The following is a 22,868-nucleotide window of genomic DNA, read 5'->3' on the forward strand; positions in this document are numbered from 1 at the left end:
CACTCCCAAATATATAATGCGTCTGTTTCAGTGCATGTAGCGGACCGATACTCCTTCAGAATAAAACAAATGTGCTGCAATCCAATTGCAAAAAAGTTACAATAAGGCAGGCAAAATGTAAACGATCAGGTATAGTGGTTTAACTAAAATGAACTTTCTGATGCCTCGAGTAGCGTTTCCCCCTCTTGCACCACAAACCTCACTACATATCCTGTTGATACTCATAGGCTGTTCTCTTCAGTGGTGGGTCAAAGGCAGAAACGGCTCGCCTGTCAGTGTAGCACGGTGCATGTGGCTTTGCTTGTTGTTTTCAATGTAAATTGCCTTTACAAAGTGCTGTGAGACTAGAAAGACAGTGGTTGTCCTCACTAAATGTTTAGCAATATATTATTTTTGCAAACATTCCTGAACAAAAATGCACTTACACCATAATCACTGCACAACACCGAAACCATGTCCTGCAGAATCACAAATTCATAGAGATATTATTAAATAAAGGGTCTTGACATGTCACTTTCAAATGAATAACCAACACACACGGATAAACTAACCCAAAAATAATTGGACTTTACAGAAACTAATTTAGTAAGCCCATGTAGCAAAAAGTTTTAAACAATAAATTCCTATGAATTCATGACAATAATTTATGAGTTAGTTTTCTTTCGTGGTTTGTTGTCTGTACACATCAGTCACATGATCTTTGGTAGTCTTGTGTTAGTCAGGTCAGACAGCTTTGCAACATCCAGCCTCTTACAGAAAAGTCAGAATGGTTAAGGCTGTAAACAGCCTGTTAAAGGTGCAGACAGAAACTCAGAATACATGTTGAGCGTCACTTATGCAGGAAAGGTAAAAGACAAATCAAGCTATTTGTCCTTTGCTCCCTGAGGCAGAGTACGCAATCTTATCTTTTTTTTAACCAAGTGTTGTTTTGTATATTTATCTTTAAACTAGCATTCTTCACCTGAAATGCAGTGTAGTTGGTCTAACAATGAAGTAAAACAAAAATCCATCTGGACTTCATTAAAAGGTTCACGATCATGGGTTTGGTCAATTTACAGCTATGTCTTCTTTTTAGCCAATCACTGTGACTTCTACTTTGTAAACCTTCATCACCTCTTGATCTTCGTCTCTCATTTGGCAGGAAACACATTCGCTGTGCAACAGAAGGGTTATATCTACCACAATGATCAGAACACTGACCGCTTTGATTCTTCTGGGTACAGTGTGTAAGTATAACTTTAAACATTATGATTGTTCAGATTTAACTGTGTTGAAGTTGTTAAAAGTCAAAGTTACAATCTTTCTTGAAGATATTCTACGATTGTCACTTTTTGTTTTGCGTTTGTATTTGTCCTTTTTCTTCAGCCTTGGTTCAAACTGCAGATGTTCCTCACCAGATCTCTTGGACTGTGCTTGAGCTTGGTGATAATTTGACTCTGTCATGTACATTCCTTAAAGATGAAGTCAAATTGTTTTACTGGTATAAGCTGAAGTTTGGCTATATGGTCCAAACTGTTGCAGCAGGAATTTACAACACAATAACACTTGAAGAACAATTTAACAAGTCAAGATTCTCAGTCACAAAAGTGAACGATCAATATGTTCTTGACATCAGAAATGTAAGCAAAGAAGATGAAGCAACATACTTCTGTCAAGCAGGATCGACATACACGATGAAAATCATAAATGGAACACTTTTGGCTGTGAAAGGTAAAATATGTTCATTTCAGTGATTTTTCTCGCTGCTTTGTCAAACAATCCACATGTTAACTGCCTTTTTGTGAATCACACAGACTTTAAAAATCAGCAGAGATCTTTCTACGTGAAACAAAGTCCGGAGACTGAGTCGGTCCAGCCGGGCAACTCGGTGACTCTCCAGTGTTCACTTCTCTCCAAGAACAAAGAAAACAGACTCCAGCGTCCAGATGAACACAGAGTGTACTGGTTCAGATCTGGATCAGGAGAATCTCATCCAGGATTAATTTACAATAACAGTGATAAACAAGAAGGAAGAAGTTGTGTCTACAGTCTGTCCAAAACTATACAGACCTCTGATGCTGGGACTTACTACTGTGCTGTGGCCACATGTGGAGAGATCCTGTTTGGTGAAGGAACCAAAGTGGAGACAAGTACGTATTTACAGTTATACTAAAAGTATTGTATTTTCATATATTCATATATTGAAGTTCTAACATCTAGCGAATTTGACGGCACACACCAGTTACTCAAAGAGGCCACGCACTCAACAATGCTTAACTTTTAGCCTTAAATAGTATAAACCGCTAAGTTGAACAATGAATTAACACACCCACACCTCCGCACAACCCTGCAGAGGTGCTGCGTTGCCGGATTTGTGGACGCTTCATCCTGTCGGCCCTGTGTGTTACTCTGTGTGTCTGCTAGCAGAGGAGAGAGAGAGGAGCAGGGGGAACACTGAAGCACAGAAACACACAGCGATGTAACAACCCGTTCTCATATCATATCATACAGATGCTAAAGGGAGGCTTGTGCCTCTGTATCGTGACAAAGCGGTGGTTTTTGACAACCCGACATGGGGCTCAAAGGCTCTTTGATGACGCCCAACAACGTCACAAACACAGCAAGACAAGAAGCAAAGAGAAAATCCAGGCAGAGGGCAGAGTCTCTGCAGAGACAGACACCACCACACACTCCTAGTGGGTCGTAGTGATGATTGAAGGGGATTATTATTTCAACAGTCTACACATTGTTCTTGACAAAATGGTGCAAATTATGACTTTAAATTCATGAATCATCTCACAACTTGTTATTGTTCCCTTCACACGTTTACCTGAAAGGTGCCCAAGATTTGGACTTGAAAACCAATCGAGGTATTGACTCATATGACATCATCCCAACTATTTCATGAAATTCCATAATTCAAATTATTGTTACGAATTATGATAAATTACACATGTGATAAACTGAATATTACTAATCTGCAGTATTTAAGCTATTTACCATTGAGTCACCTAAAAGTCATGGATGACTTCATGGAAACAAGGAGTAAAGAGTTAAATGACATTTTTAAATGACTTTCAGGAACAATTCATTGGGATCCAGTTCACATCATCCTTGGCACACTGCTGGCTCTCTGTGTGATTGTGATTGTCATCCTTGTTTTCTCAAGGAACTGAAGGTAAGTTCAGTAAACTGTGAAGACGAAGAACATAACTGGAATCTACAGATGTTCTTGTTTATAAAAAATCTAGGACGTTACAGGAAGCCTCTCTGATACCATTTACTCTTGGTCTTGTTGTCACAGCTCTGAATATTAAAACTATTATTTTTAGGATGGTGACACGGAGGTACTGAACTACTGCATCACTGGATCTATCGACAGTGAAAAGGAAGAAGAAGAAGAGAAACAAGTCAAAGGAATCAACGATCGGCACTGATTTCTGTTTGGGTGAATTCCACTGATTGTCAAAAAAAGACAGTTCAGTTCTTTGTTATATTTTGGAAAGCCAACATGTATTATATGGATAAAGTGTGTGTGAATGTTTTTATCTTTACTTAACATTAGTTGTGCATTGTTTATTTACATTTAAGGCTGGAATTATGTTTCTTCAAAGATACACAGAAATATTATACTCAAAATCCATATGAGTACAAAAGACATTTGAATGTCTCAGAATAGTTCCTGCGCATATTCACCTCCGTACACTGAGTGTGTTCAGAGATGTCTGCGTGGCCTGAGTAGCATGCTCCAGCCTTAGTAACTTGTGTTTGCTAATGTTGCTTTGTTGAAATAAGAATGAATATATCTGTTGAAGCTTGGAATATTGACTGCATCATGAAACATTAATCAAAGTTGAAATAAAAAAGGATTATGTCAGAAATCTTCCGCAGTCATTCTTGAGAAAATCCACGTTGCTAAAAAAATATCCTGTGTGCACAATAAAGTAAGCTGTTTGCATCAAACAATGTGAGCAAGTGGGACTTATCCTGCTTTTATCATTACACTAAACCATGTATTAAATTAGTTTAATATTGATCTGCCGCCGTATCGACATATGGGCGTTCTAATTGGACAACTGATATTTTGAAAGCTGCTTTTCTACATTTTTAACGAGGCAAGTGGAATGCTAATTATACATTTGACAATAAAAGCGTACAGGAGTAGTGCAGATGAAGGTGCAGGAGGAGTTTGGACACAGTAAGGTGATTCTCAGGTTATGGACTGTTGGTCACAGGTTGATCTGACTGCACTGGTCTGGGGTTAGCAGCTTTTCTTTAGGGGTCGTTGGTGAGAGAGGGGGAGTGCACCCAGATGTTTGGAGCAAGAGAAGAACTTTTAGTCAACTTTCCCACAGCCGAGACTCTCTTGAAAAAGGGATTTTTAATCTCAACGGCACTATCCTGCATAATTAAAGGTTAAAAAAATACTTGTGTGTACGTAGAACAGATAATTGATGCGATTCGTAGAATTTGTGTAAAAATCATTCAGTTTGGGCTTAATTAAGGTAAATTCAGATAAATTCATTTTTGCCTCCGAATGATTATTGTAAATTTTGATTTTTGATTGATTCTAAAACAGCAGATTATTCAATGATGACATTTTGATCATGGAGTGCGATAAAGGATGGATTATATCTGGACATTTTTTTTACGGAAATATTATTGCCATTGTTACTAAAATATTTACATTAATCGTAGGTCTGAGATGATCTCTCTAGAATGGAACGCTGTGCACAGACATCGTGACTGACGTCTTGTTTCCATTGTGTTCCTTCAACATACACAATACTACAAAAACATAAAACCAGTTGATACAATATACTTTAGCTCAATGTAACTTTTTCACAACAACCCTCAAGGTTATGATATATTCCTGAACGTCAATACTAAAATAATTTTTATAGGAATCACATCAACACATTACTTATTCAATTATTGTCTTTATTTGCAAATAGATTTAGACAAACAGTATAGTTTTGTTGAGAGGTTTGATAGTTGTTTTTTCTTTTGCCCTGATAATTTAAAACACTTTTAATATTTAGATCTCAAGTTAATTTAGGGTTAAGACAGACTGTGTCACATTGCTTTTAACTTGCAGGAATTATGAAACATATATGTCGCCGTTTATTTCTGTAAAAGTATTGTACTAGTTTCTACTGTGTTGCAAACATTTAATAAGAAAACCAATCAATGTCCCTGTCTTATACAAGATCAACTAACTAAAGTTATTTTCAAAATAAACAAATTATGACTAAAGACTTAATGAAATTATGCCATTATAAAAGAAAAGAGAAAACCTTTGAAAAGACTGAAAGCGGTACACCTTAGCATTGATACATAGAGAAGTTTACGGCCTTAAAACTGTACATCAGACGAAAGACACAGATGGAAACCTTCCTCAACCCTCTGACTCTTTGAAGGTCAATCTTTCAAACAGCCAACAATGCACAAAATTAAATAAGAATTAAGAGATATGAGATGCTGTAGAATATCAACAAAAGTCATTAAAACGTGTCAAAATGAAACGTAGAACATTTTTCAGGGTTATCAAAGTGAAAGACTGTAACCGATAGATTGTTAATCTTTCATTAAAGTCCTGACACCAGTGTAGACGGTCTCTCCCTCTGCTGTTTTTACATTCTTTCTCTCTGCTCTGCCAGTTTTCCTCTTGGTGAAGGTTGGTGCAGAATAAACCAACATGTCCTCATTTCTCTGAATAAATATGAAAACAGCATATTTTAATTTCTATAGAGTGGAAAGAAAATGCCAATAACTTTTCCATTGTGATCTTTTCTTTATAGACCTTACCTGCTGACCTTGGTGCTCACCGCTGACTGTTGCAGCAACGGCAGCTGTGTTATAAAATAAAAACAGAGATTTAGGATGAAAGACCCTGCAGGTTAATTTACATGTCAGTTGTGTTAATTCTGGAAAGTTAGCTTTTGCAAGATACTGTTAGAAACGTGTATTACCGTTGGACTGATCACAAGTTTTCATCTTGATGGTATAAATCAGGAAGGCAATAACAATCAGACTCATAGCCAGAGCTGCAAATAGCAGAATCAGAACCGTGTTGGCCTTCTGCAAATCCCACATGTTGAGTGCTGAAACTATATGAAAATGAGCAAATAATTGAAGTTAACCATTTTGACAAGATGATATAAGGCATATGGTACAATTGTTTTATGATACATGATCTAAATTAATCTTGATTTATATGGAAATATTCTGCCGTTACCGTACCGTCACCAAAGGACCACGAGCCGGTTTCTGAAACATGAACACAAACAATGACTTTTAGTAAAACTAAATGAAAATGTAATTCCTCCAAAGAGGATTTTACTTGTCACAAGTATTTCCCTACAATCAATCTGTATGGATTTCTATTTGACTTCTGATCAAGATTCATTAACACTTAAATATGCACATTTCATATTAAACTAATTTACCACACTGACTTGCCAGTGGGTTGTTAATCAATAACTTATGTGCAGAAAAACCTTGTTAAACCTCACAGAACTGTATTTCCTTTCATCCTGTCATTAAGATACCAAATATGACAGTGTGTAAAATGATGCCGAAGATATCTAGAATATTTCCATTCGATGGAATGTTGCTGTCATAAAATCTAATATACTAATATATAGTATATCATGCTGTCAAAGAGTATGATATTTTTCAACATTAAAAGCAATTATGGTGGCACTAAAAGGGAGAAAACTGGATATTTACCTTTTATGTCCAGTTTTGTTCTGTTTCCAAATAATATCTCTCCACATGTGGCCACAGCGCAGTAATAAGTCCCGGCATCAGAGGAGCTGACGTTCTTAGAGAAGCTGTAGACACATTTCTGTGGAGAGTGAGCCTCAGGACTCTTCTCACATCCAGCACTGTTGTTTCTTTGTGCATAAATGACACTGGGATAAGATCCATCTGATCCGGCTCTGAACCAGTACACACTCTGTTCTTCTGGACACGTCTTCTCCTCAGAGTCAGAGAGGACTGAACACTGCAGACTCACTGAGTCTCCTGGACGAACTGGATCAGATAAACGCTCTTGTATGACGGCAGTGATATCAGGTTCTGGTCCTGAGAAATACAAACATGATAATAACCATGCTTTAGTGAGCATTGAAGGACATAAGAAATGTTTTTTATCTTTATACATAGATGTAGGATAATTAAATGATGTAAACTGATTTTTCTAAATGTTTACCTCCAATTCTCAGAAATGTTCCTTTCAAAAGTATCACATCGAGTGTGTTCACTCTTAAACAGTAGTAAACTCCAGTATCGCTTAGCTTTGCTTGATGGATATGCAGGAGAAATGTTCCAGGTCCTTGTTTTGTTGTAATGCGAGGAGTCGTATTAACACCATCTTGATCAAAAGTGTATTTTCCTTTAAAGAATTCAGGTAAGTTTCCAGAAACAAGCCTGATCCAAAACAAGGATGATATGCCCTGAGTTGTATTGCGAGGACAAGTCAAAGTCACATCTTGTCCAACACTCTTTGTCTCAAAGATCAGATCATCTGTGCATCCTGAAAATGTGAAGAGAAACACGGTTCAGTGGTTGTTGACAGAGAAAGAATCAGGTATGTCCTGCTGAATTACTGTAAGAACATGACAATGATATAAATACATATCTGAAGTAAATCTGACATTGCTACATGTACTTACGCCCCACTCTGAGAATCAGCAGTAAATAAAAGATGATCATCATTTTCTTGTTAATCCTCTTGAGACTGCAGTTAAATCAGATCAAATTAGAAGATGAAGTGTCTTAATGTAATCATGTCAAGTGGGAGGGATCAGTTTCAGAGCAATCTGATTGGCCGGTCGTTATTTTCCAACCTAAAAATATGAATCAACACCAACAGCGCACTTTTGTTTCATGGTGAGTTTCTACAACTATACGACAACTATGACAACTTAACAAGATTTAAGGGGGAATCCAGCAATTAAGTATTACACTCCCAATAAGTTAGAGAACTTACAAGAGACAGATAAAATTCTAAACAAAGACCAACAAAGTATTCAAAAACACTGGATCCTACATTTCCTTTAGTGTGACTCAAAAGCGTCTTTCATTAGAGCTTCACTGACTATAGAAGTCTCTTAAACTTAAACGCTCCAGTTTGCAGTGCAGAATTTTAGTTCTCCAAACCCACTGATGGATGTAAACGACAAATTGCAAACAAGTCCAATATGAATGTATCTCCAAAAGAGAACCGGACTGAATTATTGCCACTCATTATGTTTGTGTGTTAGCTTACACATTTAAGGATTGTAGCATTTATGCATCAAAACTGAGATCCAGCAGCTTTGTGGTTAACTCATGGCTCTAACATGTCCTGCTGTCTAAAGAAGAGTAACAATCTCTAAATGCTTTACAACCCAGCGTCCCGGTCATTTTAAGCCTTTGTTTGTGTAATCTTCACACAGTTGAGTGCTTGTGTTTGTGCACATATTCAGCATATTACATGTCCTCTCTTTTCTGCAGTAAGTGGCTCCTCTGTGTTAGACTGTTCCAACTCCTCCCCTCTGGTAGGCGCTACAGAGCACTGTACGACAAAACCACCAGACACAGGAACAGCTTCTTTCCACTGGCCGTCACTCTGATGAACAATTAATCAGACATACTGCACTATGATCTTCAGTTTGATTTGTGTGCAGAAAAGATGCATTCATCCATTTGTCATCACGATACTCAGAGATAAAGACGTGTTAAATGTTATGCACGCTAGCCAATTCAGATGCTCCACATCATCAGTGATGACCCGCCCACTCCTGCCTGTCAGTCACATCAGCAGGAAGAGCACAGCGTACAGAGGAGGGCGGTTCAACCATCCGTCCTCTATTCTCACCTCACTTCTTTTCAGGGGGCTGGTGAGAGGCAGCAGCAGAGCGCCACTCTCACAGGATCACATTCACCTGGAGGAGATTTAAAGTTTCTGACCCGTATATTGTTATCAGTCCAGTGTGAAGCTGGGACAAGACCCCAAATAAAACCATATAATCAATAACAAGGTGATTATGAATAAACAATCCTGGGTCACTTCATTCACAGTGGTTGACGTCTTCACACTAACATTAAAATGCAGCCCAGTACAACACCACAAACTCCAGCGTTATAAAAATGATCAAAACAGCGTTAAGGTTTCCTCCCAACGAGACAGTTGTATGAAGAAATAAATTATAAAGACGACCGTCTATCTATAGTTTAGGACCGAAACTTCAGTCACATTTGTTAAACCAGCTCGCTGTGGTTTGTGGCCTTCTTCAGGTTCTACATATTGTTGACAACGAGCCAAAACACGCTTTGTACTTTCACACACACACAAAGACACAAATAGACACACATTCACAGTCACCACTGACAAACAAATGATGCGTGGAAACTTAAGCATTGTTGGGGTCGGGTCTCAAACTGAGGTGTCAATACAAACCTTCTTCTCTCACTCTGTTTCATCGTCATGAAGCTTGTTTTGAACGATGTTTTACCTTTTAATAACACACTTGTTGTTATGATTGTTATTAATATCACATCAACTAACAGGAGTAGGTTAAGGGTTCAGGAGGGTTGGACAAACGCACCCAGTCACGCTATGTCCCGATCATTTTCCATCACACTCCTTTACAGTTTTGTGCTGTTCATTTGTAATTGCTGTCAGAGGGGGAGGTGCTAATCCTTCACTGGACCCACTCTGGTCTATTTGTCAATGCAGAATTTTGAACCTTGATCTTAAGTTAAGTTTGTCTGATTATCTGCAAATAGGTGAGGAAGCCTTGTTTAAGTCTGTGGTGCGGCGATAGACTCAGGTGATGAATAAATCTGTAGATTAAAACAAAACACGCAAATATGCATCTGTGATATTTTAAGATTGCACATGCATATGGTCGTAGATGGTTGCATCTTAAGGACATGAAGGATAGACAGTATCTATACTTTAAATGAGCACAGCAACAAGTAAAAATAGAACAATAAGTTTGTCTGCTGAAGCTTATTGTAGCTCTTCCCTCACTACACATCCTGTTGAATAGTCTGTTGTGAGTAAACAGCCTTGAAGGTTGGTCAAATGGTGCAAAAGTGTCCCACCACAGCTTCAGTCTGTCAGTGTAGCTGTTGCATGTGGCTTTGCTTGCTGCTCTCGCTACATGCAGAAGGGATTTACAAAGTGCTGTGAGACCAGAAAGAGTGACGGGTTTATTCAATTGAGTAGTTGTCCCCTGACATGTTTTTACACTGAATATGTTTTAAAAAGGAAACTAATTGTGTCTACAACATGTAATGCTCAGTATGTGTGTAACTGCTGCACACCAGTTCACTGGTGAAAACCACCGACAGTCTATTTGATCCCTCTCACTTTGTGTCTTCATGTGCACATAATTTTCAAAGCAGACATTTAGACTTGAGAAACACACAAGTGTAACATCATTAATTAAATGGGCCTGTCCTTAATGTTATTGGTTTTACGAGTGCTTTTTGTGCTAAAACAAATCAAAGTATCTGTTGTTAAAAAAGAGGAAATGATAAACAAACAAAACTATTTAAGAGTGTTTGAAAGATCATCAAGATTTAGATGAAGATCAAAATTGCAATACTTTATCATAATGACAAATTGTACATTCATGAGGCCTCTTTCTCTCACTGTAACCAGTGACATTTTCTTTGTGGCTTTGGCCACATTTTGTCTCACCTTTCCCCACAACTGTCATTAGAACCAGCAGGCTATGCTGTAGCTAATGCTATTTCAAAAGTCCTCCTTTTCACCTCTTAGTGTTGATTGGACGGCCAAATTTAGACAATTATCACAACATTTGGATACAGCTCCAGGATGAGTTTAGCCTAGCTTAGCACAAACACAGGAAGTAAAAAAACTAGCCTACACTGAAAGAGGAAATTACTGTCTCATATACATGTCGCATTTCATTAGCAAACAAGCCAGCCAACAATACATCCAAAAAATGGTTGAGGCTTAGTTCAGTTACAAAAGTGTTTGAAGCCAATGGCATCACTGTAAAACTGGACTTCAGCCGTTTGGCCAAGCAGTGTGTCAGTAAATGGCTCCAGTGTGAACTGTTTATGAAGCCACTTATTTTTTCGCAAGAATCCACCTTGTCAGGCTTCAAGTAATGCGTTTTTGTCCAAACCATTCCGGTTCGGAACAATCAGCATCCTGAGAGGATCTAGTGGCAGCAACAGGCGTGTTTTAGGTCTTTGTGACACGACAAATGCTGCTTCAGCATCAGTTATATTAATGTCACTCTGAATAGGGGCGTGGTCCCGTTACACCAGATCTGGAGAGCATTTCTTCAGTAAAGAACAAAGTACAGCGCTGAAGACTTTTCTCAAAGGAGAGGGTGTTTGTTCCCGACTTACGGTGATACACAGATGGTTCATCCGATCACCTGCTGAGTACTTTTTTTTTCGTTCTGTGTAACAAACCATCTGGCACTCCAGGTTAATTTAAAGTTATGGAATTTTCTTGCAAAAAAACATAGAAAGTGTGGATTGTGTCACCTGTGCATGCGATTAAAATCCAACATTTCTGCACATCGTGACCTTTAAATACACACATGCAGTCAATAAGACTGATTTTGCTGTTGAAAGACTTTCAGTACTTGCTCTTAAATAGGCCAAAAACACACAAAAAATAGTTATCAGAGAAACAATACATTTAGTCATGCAGTCTGAATAACGACACTGCTTTGAAAATACAACAAATACTCAACATGTAGATGTCCTATCTAATGAAAATAAATCAAAGGTTTAAACTTGAAGGGGGACGGTCATTTTCTATGTTTCAGCCAATCATTGTACTTTGTAAACCTCGATCACCCAGTGACTACAGCTTCCATTTGGTCGTGTGTCATCAGTAGTGCAAGACAAGAGTGCTGTACCACAATGATCGGAGGACTGGCTGCTTTGATTCTACTTTGTTCAGTGTGTAAGTGCTTAACTATTTTAAGAAAGACACGACCATGTATTCATCTTTGGAAGGGTTCATACTTCACCCGTTTACTTATCTTGTGCTTTCATTCTGTCTCTTTTCTTCAGATCTGATTCAAGCTGCAGAGGTTCCTCACCAGCTCTCTTTGACTTTGGTTGAACTTGGTGGAAATGTTACTTTGCAGTGTTCAGTTTCTGAGATGGAGGGCAAATCATTTTACTGGTACAAGCAGCCTCTTGGATATATGGTCCAACATGTCGCTTCTGTTCTTGTTGGCAGAGTGACAGTTAGTGAGGAATTTAACAACCCACGTTTTAACGTCACAGAGCGGAACGCTCTTACCATCAGAAATATCAGCAAAGAGGACGAAGCGACATACTTCTGTCTCAGTGGATCAAGATATTCACACAGTTTTGTTAATGGCACCTTCTTGGTTGTGAAAGGTAAAACATATTTCTCTCCAAGTCTTTTTGCCACATTTGATAATTTTAATTATTCATTCTTATTAACGCATTGTTATCTGAATCATGCAGATCGTAATCAGCAGATTCCTTTCTGCATGAAACAAAGTCCGGAGACTGAGTCGGTCCATCCGGGCGACTCGGTGACTCTCCAGTGTTCACTTCTCTCCAAGAACAAAGAAAACAGAGTCCAGTGTCCAGGTGAACACAGAGTGTACTGGTTCAGATCTGGATCAGGAGAATCTCATCCAGGATTCATTTACACTCACAGTGATGAACAAGAAGAAAGAAGTTGTGTCTACAGTCTGTCCAAAACTATACAGACCTCTGATGCTGGGACTTACTATTGTGCTGTGGCCACATGTGGAGAGATCCTGTTTGGTGAAGGAACCAAAGTGGAGACAAGTACATATTTACAGTTCTACTAAAAGTATTGTATTTTCATATATTGAAGTTCTAACATCTAGCGAATTTGACGGCACATACCTGTTACTCAAAGGGGCCACGCACTCAACAATGCTTAACTTTTAGCCTTAAATAGTATAAACCGCTAAGTTGTACAATGAATTAACACACCCACACCTCCGCACAACCCTGCAGAGGTGCTGCGTTGCCGGATTTGTGGACGCTTCATCCTGTGGCCCTGTGTGTTATTCTCTGTGTCTGCTAGCAGAGGAGAGAGAGAGGAACAGGGGGAACACTGAAGCACAGAAACACACAGCGATGTAACAACTTGTTCTCATATCATATCATACAGATGCTAAAGGGAGGCTTGTGCCTCTGTATCGTGACAAAGCGGTGGTTTTTGACAACCCGACATGGGGCTCAAAGGCTCTTTGATGACGCCCAACAACGTCACAAACACAGCAAGACAAGAAGCAAAGAGAAAATCCAGGCAGAGGGCAGAGTCTCTGCAGAGACAGACACCACCACACACTCCTAGTGGGTCGTAGTGATGATTGAAAGGGATTATTATTTCAACAGTCTACACATTGTTCTTGAGGAAAATGGTGCAAATTATGACTTTAAATTCATGAATCATCTCACAACTTGTTATTGTTCCCTTCACACGTTTACCTGAAAGGTGTCACGGAGGGAACTCTTGATGAGGACTCTGACGCAGGTGTTAAGGTTCAACTGACGATCTTTTATTTCCAACAAAAAGGCTCAGGGAAATCCCTGGAAACAAAACCTCTTTTTGCGAGGCAGGAAAAAAAACTAACAAAGCAGAACTAAAAACTCCGATTTAACTCAAAGAGCAGTAAAGTTAAAACGGCAAAAGCCAAACCAAAAATCACTTCGCAAGGAAGGTATAATACTACAAATAAAAAAACTCTGATTCAACTCAAAGAGCTGAATGATCAAAATGGCAAAATGCAAAACAAAGTCGCTCTTACAGAGGAAACTAGAAACAAGAAACGAGAAACAAGAAACAAGAACTGGATAGACAATACTAAGGCTTGGACTTGCTGATAACATAAGGCAGGTGTGCAACGCAAAAGGACATGACACACTGGCACAGGACAAGGGGAGATGCAGACTATAAGTACACATGAGGGAAGTGGGGGAGCAGGTGGAGACAATCAGGAATCAGGGAAGACAATCAGACTGGTGACACATGAGGAAGGGCAAGGAACCTGAAACGAGAGGAGAGTTAATTTCCAAAATAAAACAGGAAGTCACAAAACAAACGTGGAGACAGGACAAAAACCCAACTTGACATACAGGTGTGACATTACCCCCCCCTAAGGCCGAATATCAGACGGCCTTGGAATGTCCGGGTGATCTCTATAAAAGTCCCGAATGAGATCCGGGTCGACTATGAGGCTAGGAGAAACCCATTGTCGTTCCTCTGGGCCGTATCCCTCCCAGTCCACGAGGAACTGCCTGCCCCGGCCCCGCTTACGTACTGCCAACAAATTCTTCACCGTGTAGACAGGCCCCCCTTCGATCATTCGAGGGGGCGGGGGTGGCTTGGGGTTCGGCATCATGGCGCTCTCCCTGACTGGCTTGATCTTGCTGACGTGAAATGTGGGATGTACCCTGAGGGACCGGGGCAGGCGGAGGCGCACAGCTGCTGGGTTGATGATCCTCGAGATGGGGAACGGGCCGACAAAACGTGGAGCCAGTTTCCGTGATTCTACCTGTAAGGGTAGTTCCTTGGCCGTGAGCCATACTCGCTGGCCGGGCTGATATGCAGGCGCCGGTCTCCTCCTGCGGTCTGCTGCTCTCTTTACTCTGTCCCCCTGTCGGATTAGTGTCTGGCGTGCTGCTGCCCTGCGGCAGCGACGGACTGAGGCATGGGCGGAGGGCACAGACACCTCTGGTTCGGACTCGGGAAAAACAGGGGGTTGGTAACCAAACACACAATGGAAGGGAGACATACCAGTGGCGGAGGTGGGAAGGGAGTTATGGGCGAACTCGACCCATGTCAGGTGTTGGCTCCATGACGCAGGATTCTGGGCCACCAGGCACTGAAGGCCGGTTTCCAGCTGTTGATTGAGGCGCTCCGTCTGGCCGTTAGCCTCAGGATGGTACCCAGATGTGAGGCTAGCGGTGGCTCCAATGAGCTTACAAAACTCCTTCCAGAACCGTGAGACGAATTGGGGCCCTCGATCCCACACAATGTCTTGGGGGAATCCGTGGATCCTAAACACATTGTTCATCATAATATCAGCCGTCTCTTTAGCTGACGGCAACTTGGGCAAGGCTAGAAAATGTGCCATTTTAGAGAATCTGTCCACCACGGTCAAAACCGTGGTGTTACCCTTGGAGATCGGGAGCCCCGTGACAAAGTCCATAGAGATTTCTGCCCACGGCCGGGACGGAATGGGCAGCGGCTGCAGCAAGCCTACACGGGTTCTGGAGGAGTTCTTGTTCCTGGCGCAGACGGAACATGCCTCAACGTACTCCCGGACCTCCGGCTCCATGGACGGCCACCAGAACCTCTGCGTGATGGCGAACATGGTCCGACGTACGTCCGGATGGCAGGTGAGCAAAGACGAGTGAGCCCAGTGGATCACCTGTGGGCGCAGATTAACGGGGACAAACAGACGATTATCTGGGCACCCACGAGGTGGAGGGGTCTCACCGTTAGCCTGCTTCACCTCAGTTTCTATAGGCCAGGTAACCGCTCCAACCAGTTAAGTGGAAGGATGGGCTCAGGTTCCATGGCCACAGGCTCGGGGCTGAAAAGACGGGACAGGGCGTCAGGCTTGGTATTCTTTGACCCCGGTCTGTAGGATAGGGAAAAATCAAAACGGTTAAAAAACAAAGACCAGCGGGCTTGACGGGAATTTAAACGTTTAGCTTTCTTAATATACTGCAGGTTCTTGTGGTCTGTCCAAACCAGAAACGGGTGCCGTGCCCCCTCAAGCCAGTGCCGCCACTCCTCCAGCGCCACCTTCACCGCCAGCAGCTCACGATCTCCCACATCGTAGTTCCGTTCCGCTGCCGTCAGTCGTCGTGATAAGAAAGCACAGGGGTGAAGCTTGTTATCCAACTCTGCTCGCTGGGAGAGAATGGCCCCGATCCCGTCATTAGAGGCGTCCACCTCCACCACGAACTGGCGAGCGGGATCAGGGAGCGTGAGGATGGGTGCTGTGGTGAACCGCCGCTTAAGCTCTCAGAAGGCTGCGTCCGCGTCGGCGGACCAGTGAAACGGTACCTGCAGAGAAGTGAGAGCATGGAGCGGAGCTGCTGTCGCGCTGAAGCCTCTGATAAACCGCCTGTAAAAGTTGGCAAAACCGAGGAATTGCTGCACTTTTTTGCGGTTATCAGGTGTTGGCCATTTGGCTACAGCGCTTACTTTAGCCGGGTCCATCTGAACCCTTCCAGGGGCTACGATAAAGCCCAGGAAGGAGACAGTATTGGCATGAAATTCACTCTTTTCTGCTTTAACGTATAACCCATGGTCTAGGAGACGTTGCAAGACGAGTTCAACATGATTTTTATGAGTCTCTAGGTCGGGGGAATAAATCAGAATGTCATCAATATAAACATATACAAAATGATCTAAGAATTCTCTCAACACGTCGTTTATCATCGTCTGGAAAACTGCTGGGGCATTGGTGAGACCAAAAGGCATGACCAGATATTCGTAATGTCCAGATGGCATGTTGAATCCTGTCTTCCACTCATCCCCTTCCCTAATGCGAACCAGATGATAAGCGTTGCGTAAGTCCAGTTTGGTGAAAATCTGTGCCTGTTGAAGCTGGTCGAATACTGTAGACATGAGGGGAAGGGGATATCTGTTCTTAACTGTGATTTCGTTGAGTGGGCTATAGTTAATGCAGGGGCGAAGAGTTCCATCCTTTTTTCCCACAAAGAAGAAACCAGCCCCTGCTGGAGATGAGGAAGGTCGGATCAAACCTGCTCTCAGAGACGACTCGATATAGTCTTTCATGGCCTGCCTCTCAGGCCCAGAAACCGAATAAAGACGGCACTTCGGGATGGTGGAACCGGGCAGGAGATCAATGGCGCAGTCAAATGCGCGATGAGGCGGTAGGGCTGTGGCTTTGCTTTTACTAAAAACCTCTGCGAGATGATGGTAGCAGCTTGGAACCTTGGTCAGATCGGTGTTCTCCGAGTCTGTGATAGAGTGAGTGAAAACACTGTTAAGAGTAGGGTTCTTCTCTTGGGGCTGTGATTCCCGACATTGGTTCCTACAACTCTCCCCCCACGCCAGAATGTCCCCGGTGAGCCAATCTATGTGTGGGTTGTGGCGAATTAGCCACGGAAACCCGAGGATGAGATGGTGCAGAGGTGAGTGTATAAGATACAGCCTTATGCGCTCCCAATGATCGGTGATGCGAAGATCTACTGGTTCGGTAACATGTGTTATAGTGAACAATACGCTTCCATTGAGCGCGCTCGCCTTAACAGGCTTACTCAGTAGGTTAACCCGAAGCCCCAGTCTCCGCGCTAAACCCCAGTCGATTAGAGTCTCTTCTGCTCCTGAGTCAATCAGTGCTCCCAGCTCGAGGTCTTTATTGTGGTGTTTAATCTTCACTGTGGTTAATCGTCGTGGGGTGAGAGTAACTGTTGTGACATGACTCACCAACAGGTTGGCCTTCACGGGGCAAGCGGTGATGAGGTGGCCATGTTCGCCACAGTAAAAGCACCTGCCCTCCTGATAGCGCCGCTGCCGCTCCTCCTGAGAGAGCCGGGCCCTTCTCATCTGCATGGGCTCCTCTTCTCCTCCGGCGGGAGGTCGTGAACGTTGCTCAGGAGAGGTCCGACGTGATGCGGCGTGCCAGAGAGCCGCTGAAGAATCAGGTGCCGTGGCTGTCGACCTGGACCCGCGCTGCCGCCTCCGTTCCCGCAGCCGGTTGTCTGTGCGGATGGCGAGGGCGATGAAGGAATCGAGGTCCGGAGGGAGGTCCAATGGGACCAAAAGGTCCTGGATCGGATCTGAAAGTCCTTTCAGAAAAACATCGTATAGGGCCGTGGTGTTCCACCCGCTCTCCGTCGCCAGGGTGCGAAAGCGAATGGCGTAATCACAAACAGGCTCGCCTCCCTGTTTTATCCGGCTGAGCTCCCGAGCCCTTTCTCGGTCTGTCGCCACAGGGTCAAAGACGAGTTTGAGAGCGTCGGCAAACCTCTTCTTAGGCAAAGCACAGATTGCCGAATTCCTGGCCCACTCAGCGGTGGCCCACGCCTTGGCCCTTCCCGTGAGATGAGACATCATGAAGGCGACCTTGGATCTTTCTGTGTGAAAGTGAAGAGGGGAGTGTTCAAAGTGCATTTCGCATTCAATAATGAATGACCTACTTTGTTCGATGGTCCCAGAGTATCGTTCGGGTGCCAGCCTGGTGCATGCATCAGCATGTGTGGCTACGGGGGAGGGCTCAGAATCCCCTGTTCTGTTCCACCTGGGTGCTGAGAAGTCCCACCTGCGTGGTTATGGTGGCCTTAAACCCCTCCTGGCTTTGAGCTAGTCCCCTGACTCCTCGATCGAGGCCAGCCACCAGATCCTCATGCTGCGCCAGCCTTGAGGCTTGAGTGCGCAGCGCCGCAGTCAGCTGGTCCTTATCTGCCGAGTCCATTCTGGCCAGTGTGTACTGTCACGGAGGGAACTCTTGATGAGGACTCGGACGCAGGTGTTAAGGTTCAACTGACGATCTTTTATTTCCAACAAAAAGGCTCAGGGAAATCCCTGGAAACAAAACCTCTTTCAGCGAGGCAGGAAAAAAAACTAACAAAGCAGTGGCCTGCGTGGCCTGAGTAGCATGCTCCAGCCTTAGTAACTTGCGTTTGCTAATGTTGCTTTGTTGAAATAAGAATGAATATATCTGTTGAAGCTTGGAATATTGACTGCATCATGAAACATTAATCAAAGTTGAAATAAAAAAGGATTATGTCAGAAATCTTCCGCAGTCATTCTTGAGAAAATCCACGTTGCTAAAAAAATATCCTGTGTGAACAATAAAGTAAGCTGTTTGCATCAAACAATGTGAGCTAGTGGGACTTATCCTGCTTTTATCATTACACTAAACCATGTATTAAATTAGTTTAATATTGATCTGCCGCCGTATCGACATATGGGCGTTCTAATTGGACAACTGATATTTTGAAAGCTGCTTTTCTACATTTTTAACGAGGCAAGTGGAATGCTAATTATACATTTGACAATAAAAGCGTATAGGAGTAGTGCAGATGAAGGTAAAGGAGGAGTTTGGACACAGTAAGGTGATACTCAGGTTATGGACTGTTGGTCACAGGTTGATCTGACTGCACTGGTCTGGGGTTAGCAGCTTTTCTTTAGGGGTCGTTGGTGAGAGAGGGGGAGTGCACCCAGATGTTTGGAGCAAGAGAAGAACTTTTAGTCAACTTTCCCACAGCCGAGACTCTCTTGAAAAAGGGATTTTTAATCTCAACGGCACTATCCTGCATAATTAAAGGTTAAAAAAATACTCGTGTGTACGTAGAACAGATAATTGATGCAATTCGTAGAATTTGTGTAAAAATCATTCAGTTTGGGCTTAATTAAGGTAAATTCAGATAAATTCATTTTTGCCTCCGAATGATTATTGTAAATTTAGATTTGTGATTGATTGTAAAACAGCAGATTATTCAATAATGACATTTTGATCATGGAGTGCAATAAAGGATGGTTAATATCTGGACATTTGATTTACGGAAATATTATTGCCATTGTCACTAAAATATTTACATTAATCGTAGGTCTGAGATGATCTCTCTAGAATGGAACGCTGTGCACAGACATCATGACTGACGTCTTGTTTCCATTGTGTTCCTTCAACATACACAATACTACAAAAACATAAAACCAGTTGATACAATATACTTTAGCTCAATGTAACTTTTTCACAACAACCCTCAAGGTTATGATATATTCGTGAACGTCAATACTAAAACCATTTTTATAGGAATCACATCAACACATTACTTATTCAATTACTGTCTTTATTTGCAAATAGATTTAGACACGCAGTATAGTTTTGTTGAGAGGTTTGATAGTTGTTTTTTCTTTTGCCCTGATTATTTAAAACACTTTTAATATTTAGATCTCAAGTTAATTTAGGGTTAAGACTGACTGTATGTCACATTGCTTTTAACTTGCAGGAATTATGAAACATATATGTCGCCGTTTATTTCTGTAAAAGTATTGTACTAGTTTCTACTGTGATGCAAACATTTAATAAGAAAACCAATCAATGTCCCTGTCTTATACAAGATCAACTAACTAAAGTTATTTTCAAAATAAATAAATTATGACTGAACACTTAATGAAATTATGCCATTATAAAAGAAAAGAGAAAACCTTTGAAAAGACTGAAAGCGGTACACCTTAGCATTGATACATAGAGAAGTTTACGGCGTTAAAACTGCACATCAGACAAAAGATCAGATGGAAACCTTCTTCAACCCACTGACTCTTTGAAGGTCAATCTTTCAAACAGCCAACAATGCACAAAATTAAATAAGAATTAAGAGATATGAGATGCTGTAGAATATCAACAAGTCATTAAAACGTGTCACAATGAAACGTAGAACATTTTTCAGGGCTATCAAAGTGAAAGACTATAACCGATAGATTGTTAATCTTTCATTAAAGTCCTGACACCAGTGTAGACGGTCTCTCCCTCTGCTGTTTTTACATTCTTTCTCTCTGCTCTGCCAGTTTTCCTCTTGGTGAAGGTTGGTGCAGAATAAACCAACATGTCCTCATTTCTCTGAATAAATATGAAAACAGCATATTTTAATTTCTATAGAGTGGAAAGAAAATGCTAATAACTTTTCCATTGTGATCTTTTCTTTATAGACCTTACCTGCTGACCTTGGTGCTCACCGCTGACTGTTGCAGCAACGGCAGCTGTGTTATAAAATAAAAACAGAGATTTAGGATGAAAGACCCTGCAGGTTAATTTATACATGTCAGTTGTGTTAATTCCGGAAAGTTAGCTTTTGCAAGATTCTGTTAGAAACGTATATTACCGTTGGACTGATCACAAGTTTTCATCTTGATGGTATAAATCAGGAAGGCAATAACAATCAGACTCATAGCCAGAGCTGCAAATAGCAGAATCAGAACCGTGTTGGCCTTCTGCAAATCCCACATGTTGAGTGCTGAAAGTATATGAAAATGAGCAAATAATTGAAGTTAACTATTTTGACAAGATGATATAAGGCATATGGTCCAATTGTTTTGTGATACATGATCTAAATTAATCTTGATTTATATGGAAATATTCTGCCGTTACCTTCAACTTCCAGTTTTGTTCCGTTTCCAAATAATATCTCTCCACATGTGGCCACAGCGCAGTAATAAGTCCCGGCATCAGAGGAGCCGACGTTCTTAGAGAAGCTGTAGACACATTTCTGTGGAGAGTGAGCCTCAGGACTCTTCTCACATCCAGCATTGTTGTTTCTTTGTGCATAAATGACACTGGGATAAGATCCATCTGATCCGGCTCTGAACCAGTACACACTCTGTTCTTCTGGACACGTCTTCTTCTCAGAGACAGAGAGGACTGAACACTGCAGAGTCACTGAGTCTCCTGGATGGACTGGATCAGATAAACGCTCTTGTATGATGGCAGTGATATTAGGTTCTGGTCCTGAGAAATACAAACATGATAATAACCATGCTTTAGTGAGCATTGAAGTACTTAAGAAATGTTTTTATCTGTATACATACAAGTAGGATAATTAAAATATGTAAACTGATTTTTATAAATGTTTACCTCCAATTCTCAGAAATGTTCCTTTCAAAAGTGTCATATCAAGTTTTTTCACTCTAAAACAGTAGTAAACTCCAGTATCGCTTAGCTTTGCTTGATGGATATGCAGGAGAAATGTTCCAGGTCCTTGTTTTGTTGTAATGCGAGGAGTCGTATTAACACCATCTTGATCAAAAGTGTATTTTCCTTTAAAGAATTCAGGTAAGTTTCCAGAAACAAGCCTGATCCAAAACAAGGATGATATGCCCTGAGTTGTATTGCGAGGACAAGTCAAAGTCACATCTTGTCCAACACTCTTTGTCTCAAAGATCAGATCATCTGTGCATCCTGAAAATGTGAAGAGAAACACGGTTCAGTGGTTGTTGACAGAGAAAGAATCAGGTATGTCCTGCTGAATTACTGTAAGAACATGACAATGATATAAATACATATCTGAAGTAAATCTGACATTGCTACATGTACTTACGCCCCACTCTGAGAATCAGCAGTAAATAAAAGATGATCATCATTTTCTTGTTAATCCTCTTGAGACTGCAGTTAAATCAGATCAAATTAGAAGATGAAGTGTCTTAATGTAATCATGTCAAGTGGGAGGGATCAGTTTCAGAGCAATCTGATTGGCCGGTCGTTATTTTCCAACCTAAAAATATGAATCAACACCAACAGCGCACTTTTGTTTCATGGTGAGTTTCTACAACTATACGACAACTATGACAACTTAACAAGATTTAAGGGGGAATCCAGCAATTAAGTATTACACTCCCAAAAAGTTAGAGAACTTACAAGAGACAGATAAAATTCTAAACAAAGACCAACAAAGTATTCAAAAACACTGGATCCTACATTTCCTTTAGTGTGACTCAAAAGCGTCTTTCATTAGAGCTTCACTGACTATAGAAGTCTCTTAAACTTAAACGCTCCAGTTTGCAGTGCAGAATTTTAGTTCTCCAAACCCACTGATGGATGTAAATGACAAATTGCAAACAAGTCCAATATGAATGTATCTCCAAAAGAGAACCGGACTGAATTATTGCCACTCATTATGTTTGTGTGTTAGCTTACACATTTAAGGATTGTAGCATTTATGCATCAAAACTGAGATCCAGCAGCTTTGTGGTTAACTCATGGCTCTAACATGTCCTGCTGTCTAAAGAAGAGTAACAATCTCTAAATGCTTTACAACCCAGCGTCCCGGTCATTTTAAGCCTTTGTTTGTGTAATCTTCACACAGTTGAGTGCTTGTGTTTGTGCACATATTCAGCATATTAC

The 22,868-nt window shown here is 41.4% G+C and overlaps 4 protein-coding genes across 6 annotated transcripts; 2 read left to right on the top strand and 2 right to left on the bottom strand.

Annotated features, from left to right (window-relative positions):
* The first annotated feature begins 1,149 nt into the window (after positions 1-1,149).
* Positions 1,150-3,860, top strand: LOC137876020 (immunoglobulin kappa light chain-like). Of its 3 annotated transcripts, XM_068715557.1 has the most exons (6): positions 1,150-1,226; positions 1,366-1,710; positions 1,794-2,129; positions 2,817-2,849; positions 3,061-3,157; positions 3,312-3,860. In XM_068715557.1, the coding sequence occupies exons 1-5, from the start codon at positions 1,184-1,186 to the stop codon at positions 3,153-3,155; spliced, it is 852 nt and encodes a 283-aa protein (XP_068571658.1). In that variant the 5' UTR covers positions 1,150-1,183; the 3' UTR covers positions 3,156-3,157; positions 3,312-3,860. The 3 variants fall into 3 exon arrangements, with proteins under 3 accessions (XP_068571658.1, XP_068571659.1, XP_068571660.1); XM_068715558.1 differs by lacking the exon at positions 2,817-2,849; XM_068715559.1 differs by lacking the exons at positions 2,817-2,849; positions 3,061-3,157; positions 3,312-3,860 and adding an exon at positions 2,491-2,755.
* Positions 3,861-4,903: 1,043 nt separating this feature from the next.
* On the bottom strand, positions 4,904-7,707 carry LOC137876021 (signal-regulatory protein beta-2-like). The gene is made up of 7 exons (XM_068715560.1): positions 7,659-7,707; positions 7,196-7,519; positions 6,712-7,068; positions 6,223-6,249; positions 5,952-6,089; positions 5,788-5,831; positions 4,904-5,691 (listed from the first exon to the last, which is right to left on the bottom strand). The coding sequence occupies exons 1-7, from the start codon at positions 7,699-7,701 to the stop codon at positions 5,557-5,559; spliced, it is 1,068 nt and encodes a 355-aa protein (XP_068571661.1). The 5' UTR covers positions 7,702-7,707; the 3' UTR covers positions 4,904-5,556.
* A 4,179-nt stretch (positions 7,708-11,886) lies between these two features.
* LOC137875958 (contactin-4-like) lies at positions 11,887-13,122 on the top strand. Its single transcript, XM_068715474.1, has 4 exons — positions 11,887-11,929; positions 12,040-12,375; positions 12,466-12,798; positions 13,064-13,122. The coding sequence occupies exons 1-4, from the start codon at positions 11,887-11,889 to the stop codon at positions 13,120-13,122; spliced, it is 771 nt and encodes a 256-aa protein (XP_068571575.1).
* A 6,728-nt stretch (positions 13,123-19,850) lies between these two features.
* On the bottom strand, positions 19,851-22,114 carry LOC137876022 (signal-regulatory protein beta-2-like). Its single transcript, XM_068715561.1, has 6 exons — positions 22,066-22,114; positions 21,603-21,926; positions 21,120-21,476; positions 20,854-20,985; positions 20,688-20,731; positions 19,851-20,591 (listed from the first exon to the last, which is right to left on the bottom strand). Exons 1-6 carry the CDS (start codon positions 22,106-22,108, stop codon positions 20,457-20,459), a joined length of 1,035 nt encoding a protein of 344 aa, XP_068571662.1. The 5' UTR covers positions 22,109-22,114; the 3' UTR covers positions 19,851-20,456.
* Between the last annotated feature and the right edge of the window lie 754 nt (positions 22,115-22,868).

Source organism: Cebidichthys violaceus, unplaced genomic scaffold, assembly GCF_023349555.1.
Source record: "Cebidichthys violaceus isolate CVI_PGR_0920_01 unplaced genomic scaffold, fCebVio1.0.p SCAF_2, whole genome shotgun sequence".
NCBI lineage: Eukaryota > Metazoa > Chordata > Actinopteri > Perciformes > Stichaeidae > Cebidichthys > Cebidichthys violaceus.

Excerpts from the sequence above, each read along its gene's own strand:
- LOC137875958 (XM_068715474.1), top strand. The coding sequence starts at position 11,887 with ATGATCGGAGGACTGGCTGCTTTGATTCTACTTTGTTCAGTGT. Across the intron at positions 11,930-12,039 it reads GATTCTACTTTGTTCAGTGT|ATCTGATTCAAGCTGCAGAG; the intron begins GTAAGTGCTTAA and ends TCTTTTCTTCAG. Across the intron at positions 12,376-12,465 it reads CACCTTCTTGGTTGTGAAAG|ATCGTAATCAGCAGATTCCT; the intron begins GTAAAACATATT and ends TGAATCATGCAG.
- LOC137876022 (XM_068715561.1), bottom strand. The coding sequence starts at position 22,108 with ATGATGATCATCTTTTATTTACTGCTGATTCTCAGAGTGGGGC. Across the intron at positions 21,477-21,602 it reads AACATTTCTGAGAATTGGAG|GACCAGAACCTAATATCACT; the intron begins GTAAACATTTAT and ends TGTATTTCTCAG. Across the intron at positions 20,732-20,853 it reads AACTTGTGATCAGTCCAACG|CTGCCGTTGCTGCAACAGTC; the intron begins GTAATATACGTT and ends TTTATAACACAG.
- LOC137876020 (XM_068715557.1), top strand. The coding sequence starts at position 1,184 with ATGATCAGAACACTGACCGCTTTGATTCTTCTGGGTACAGTGT. Across the intron at positions 1,227-1,365 it reads GATTCTTCTGGGTACAGTGT|CCTTGGTTCAAACTGCAGAT; the intron begins GTAAGTATAACT and ends CTTTTTCTTCAG. Across the intron at positions 2,130-2,816 it reads AGGAACCAAAGTGGAGACAA|GTGCCCAAGATTTGGACTTG; the intron begins GTACGTATTTAC and ends TTTACCTGAAAG.
- LOC137876021 (XM_068715560.1), bottom strand. The coding sequence starts at position 7,701 with ATGATGATCATCTTTTATTTACTGCTGATTCTCAGAGTGGGGC. Across the intron at positions 7,520-7,658 it reads GCTGATTCTCAGAGTGGGGC|GATGCACAGATGATCTGATC; the intron begins GTAAGTACATGT and ends TCACATTTTCAG. Across the intron at positions 6,250-6,711 it reads AACAAAACTGGACATAAAAG|AAACCGGCTCGTGGTCCTTT; the intron begins GTAAATATCCAG and ends TTCATGTTTCAG.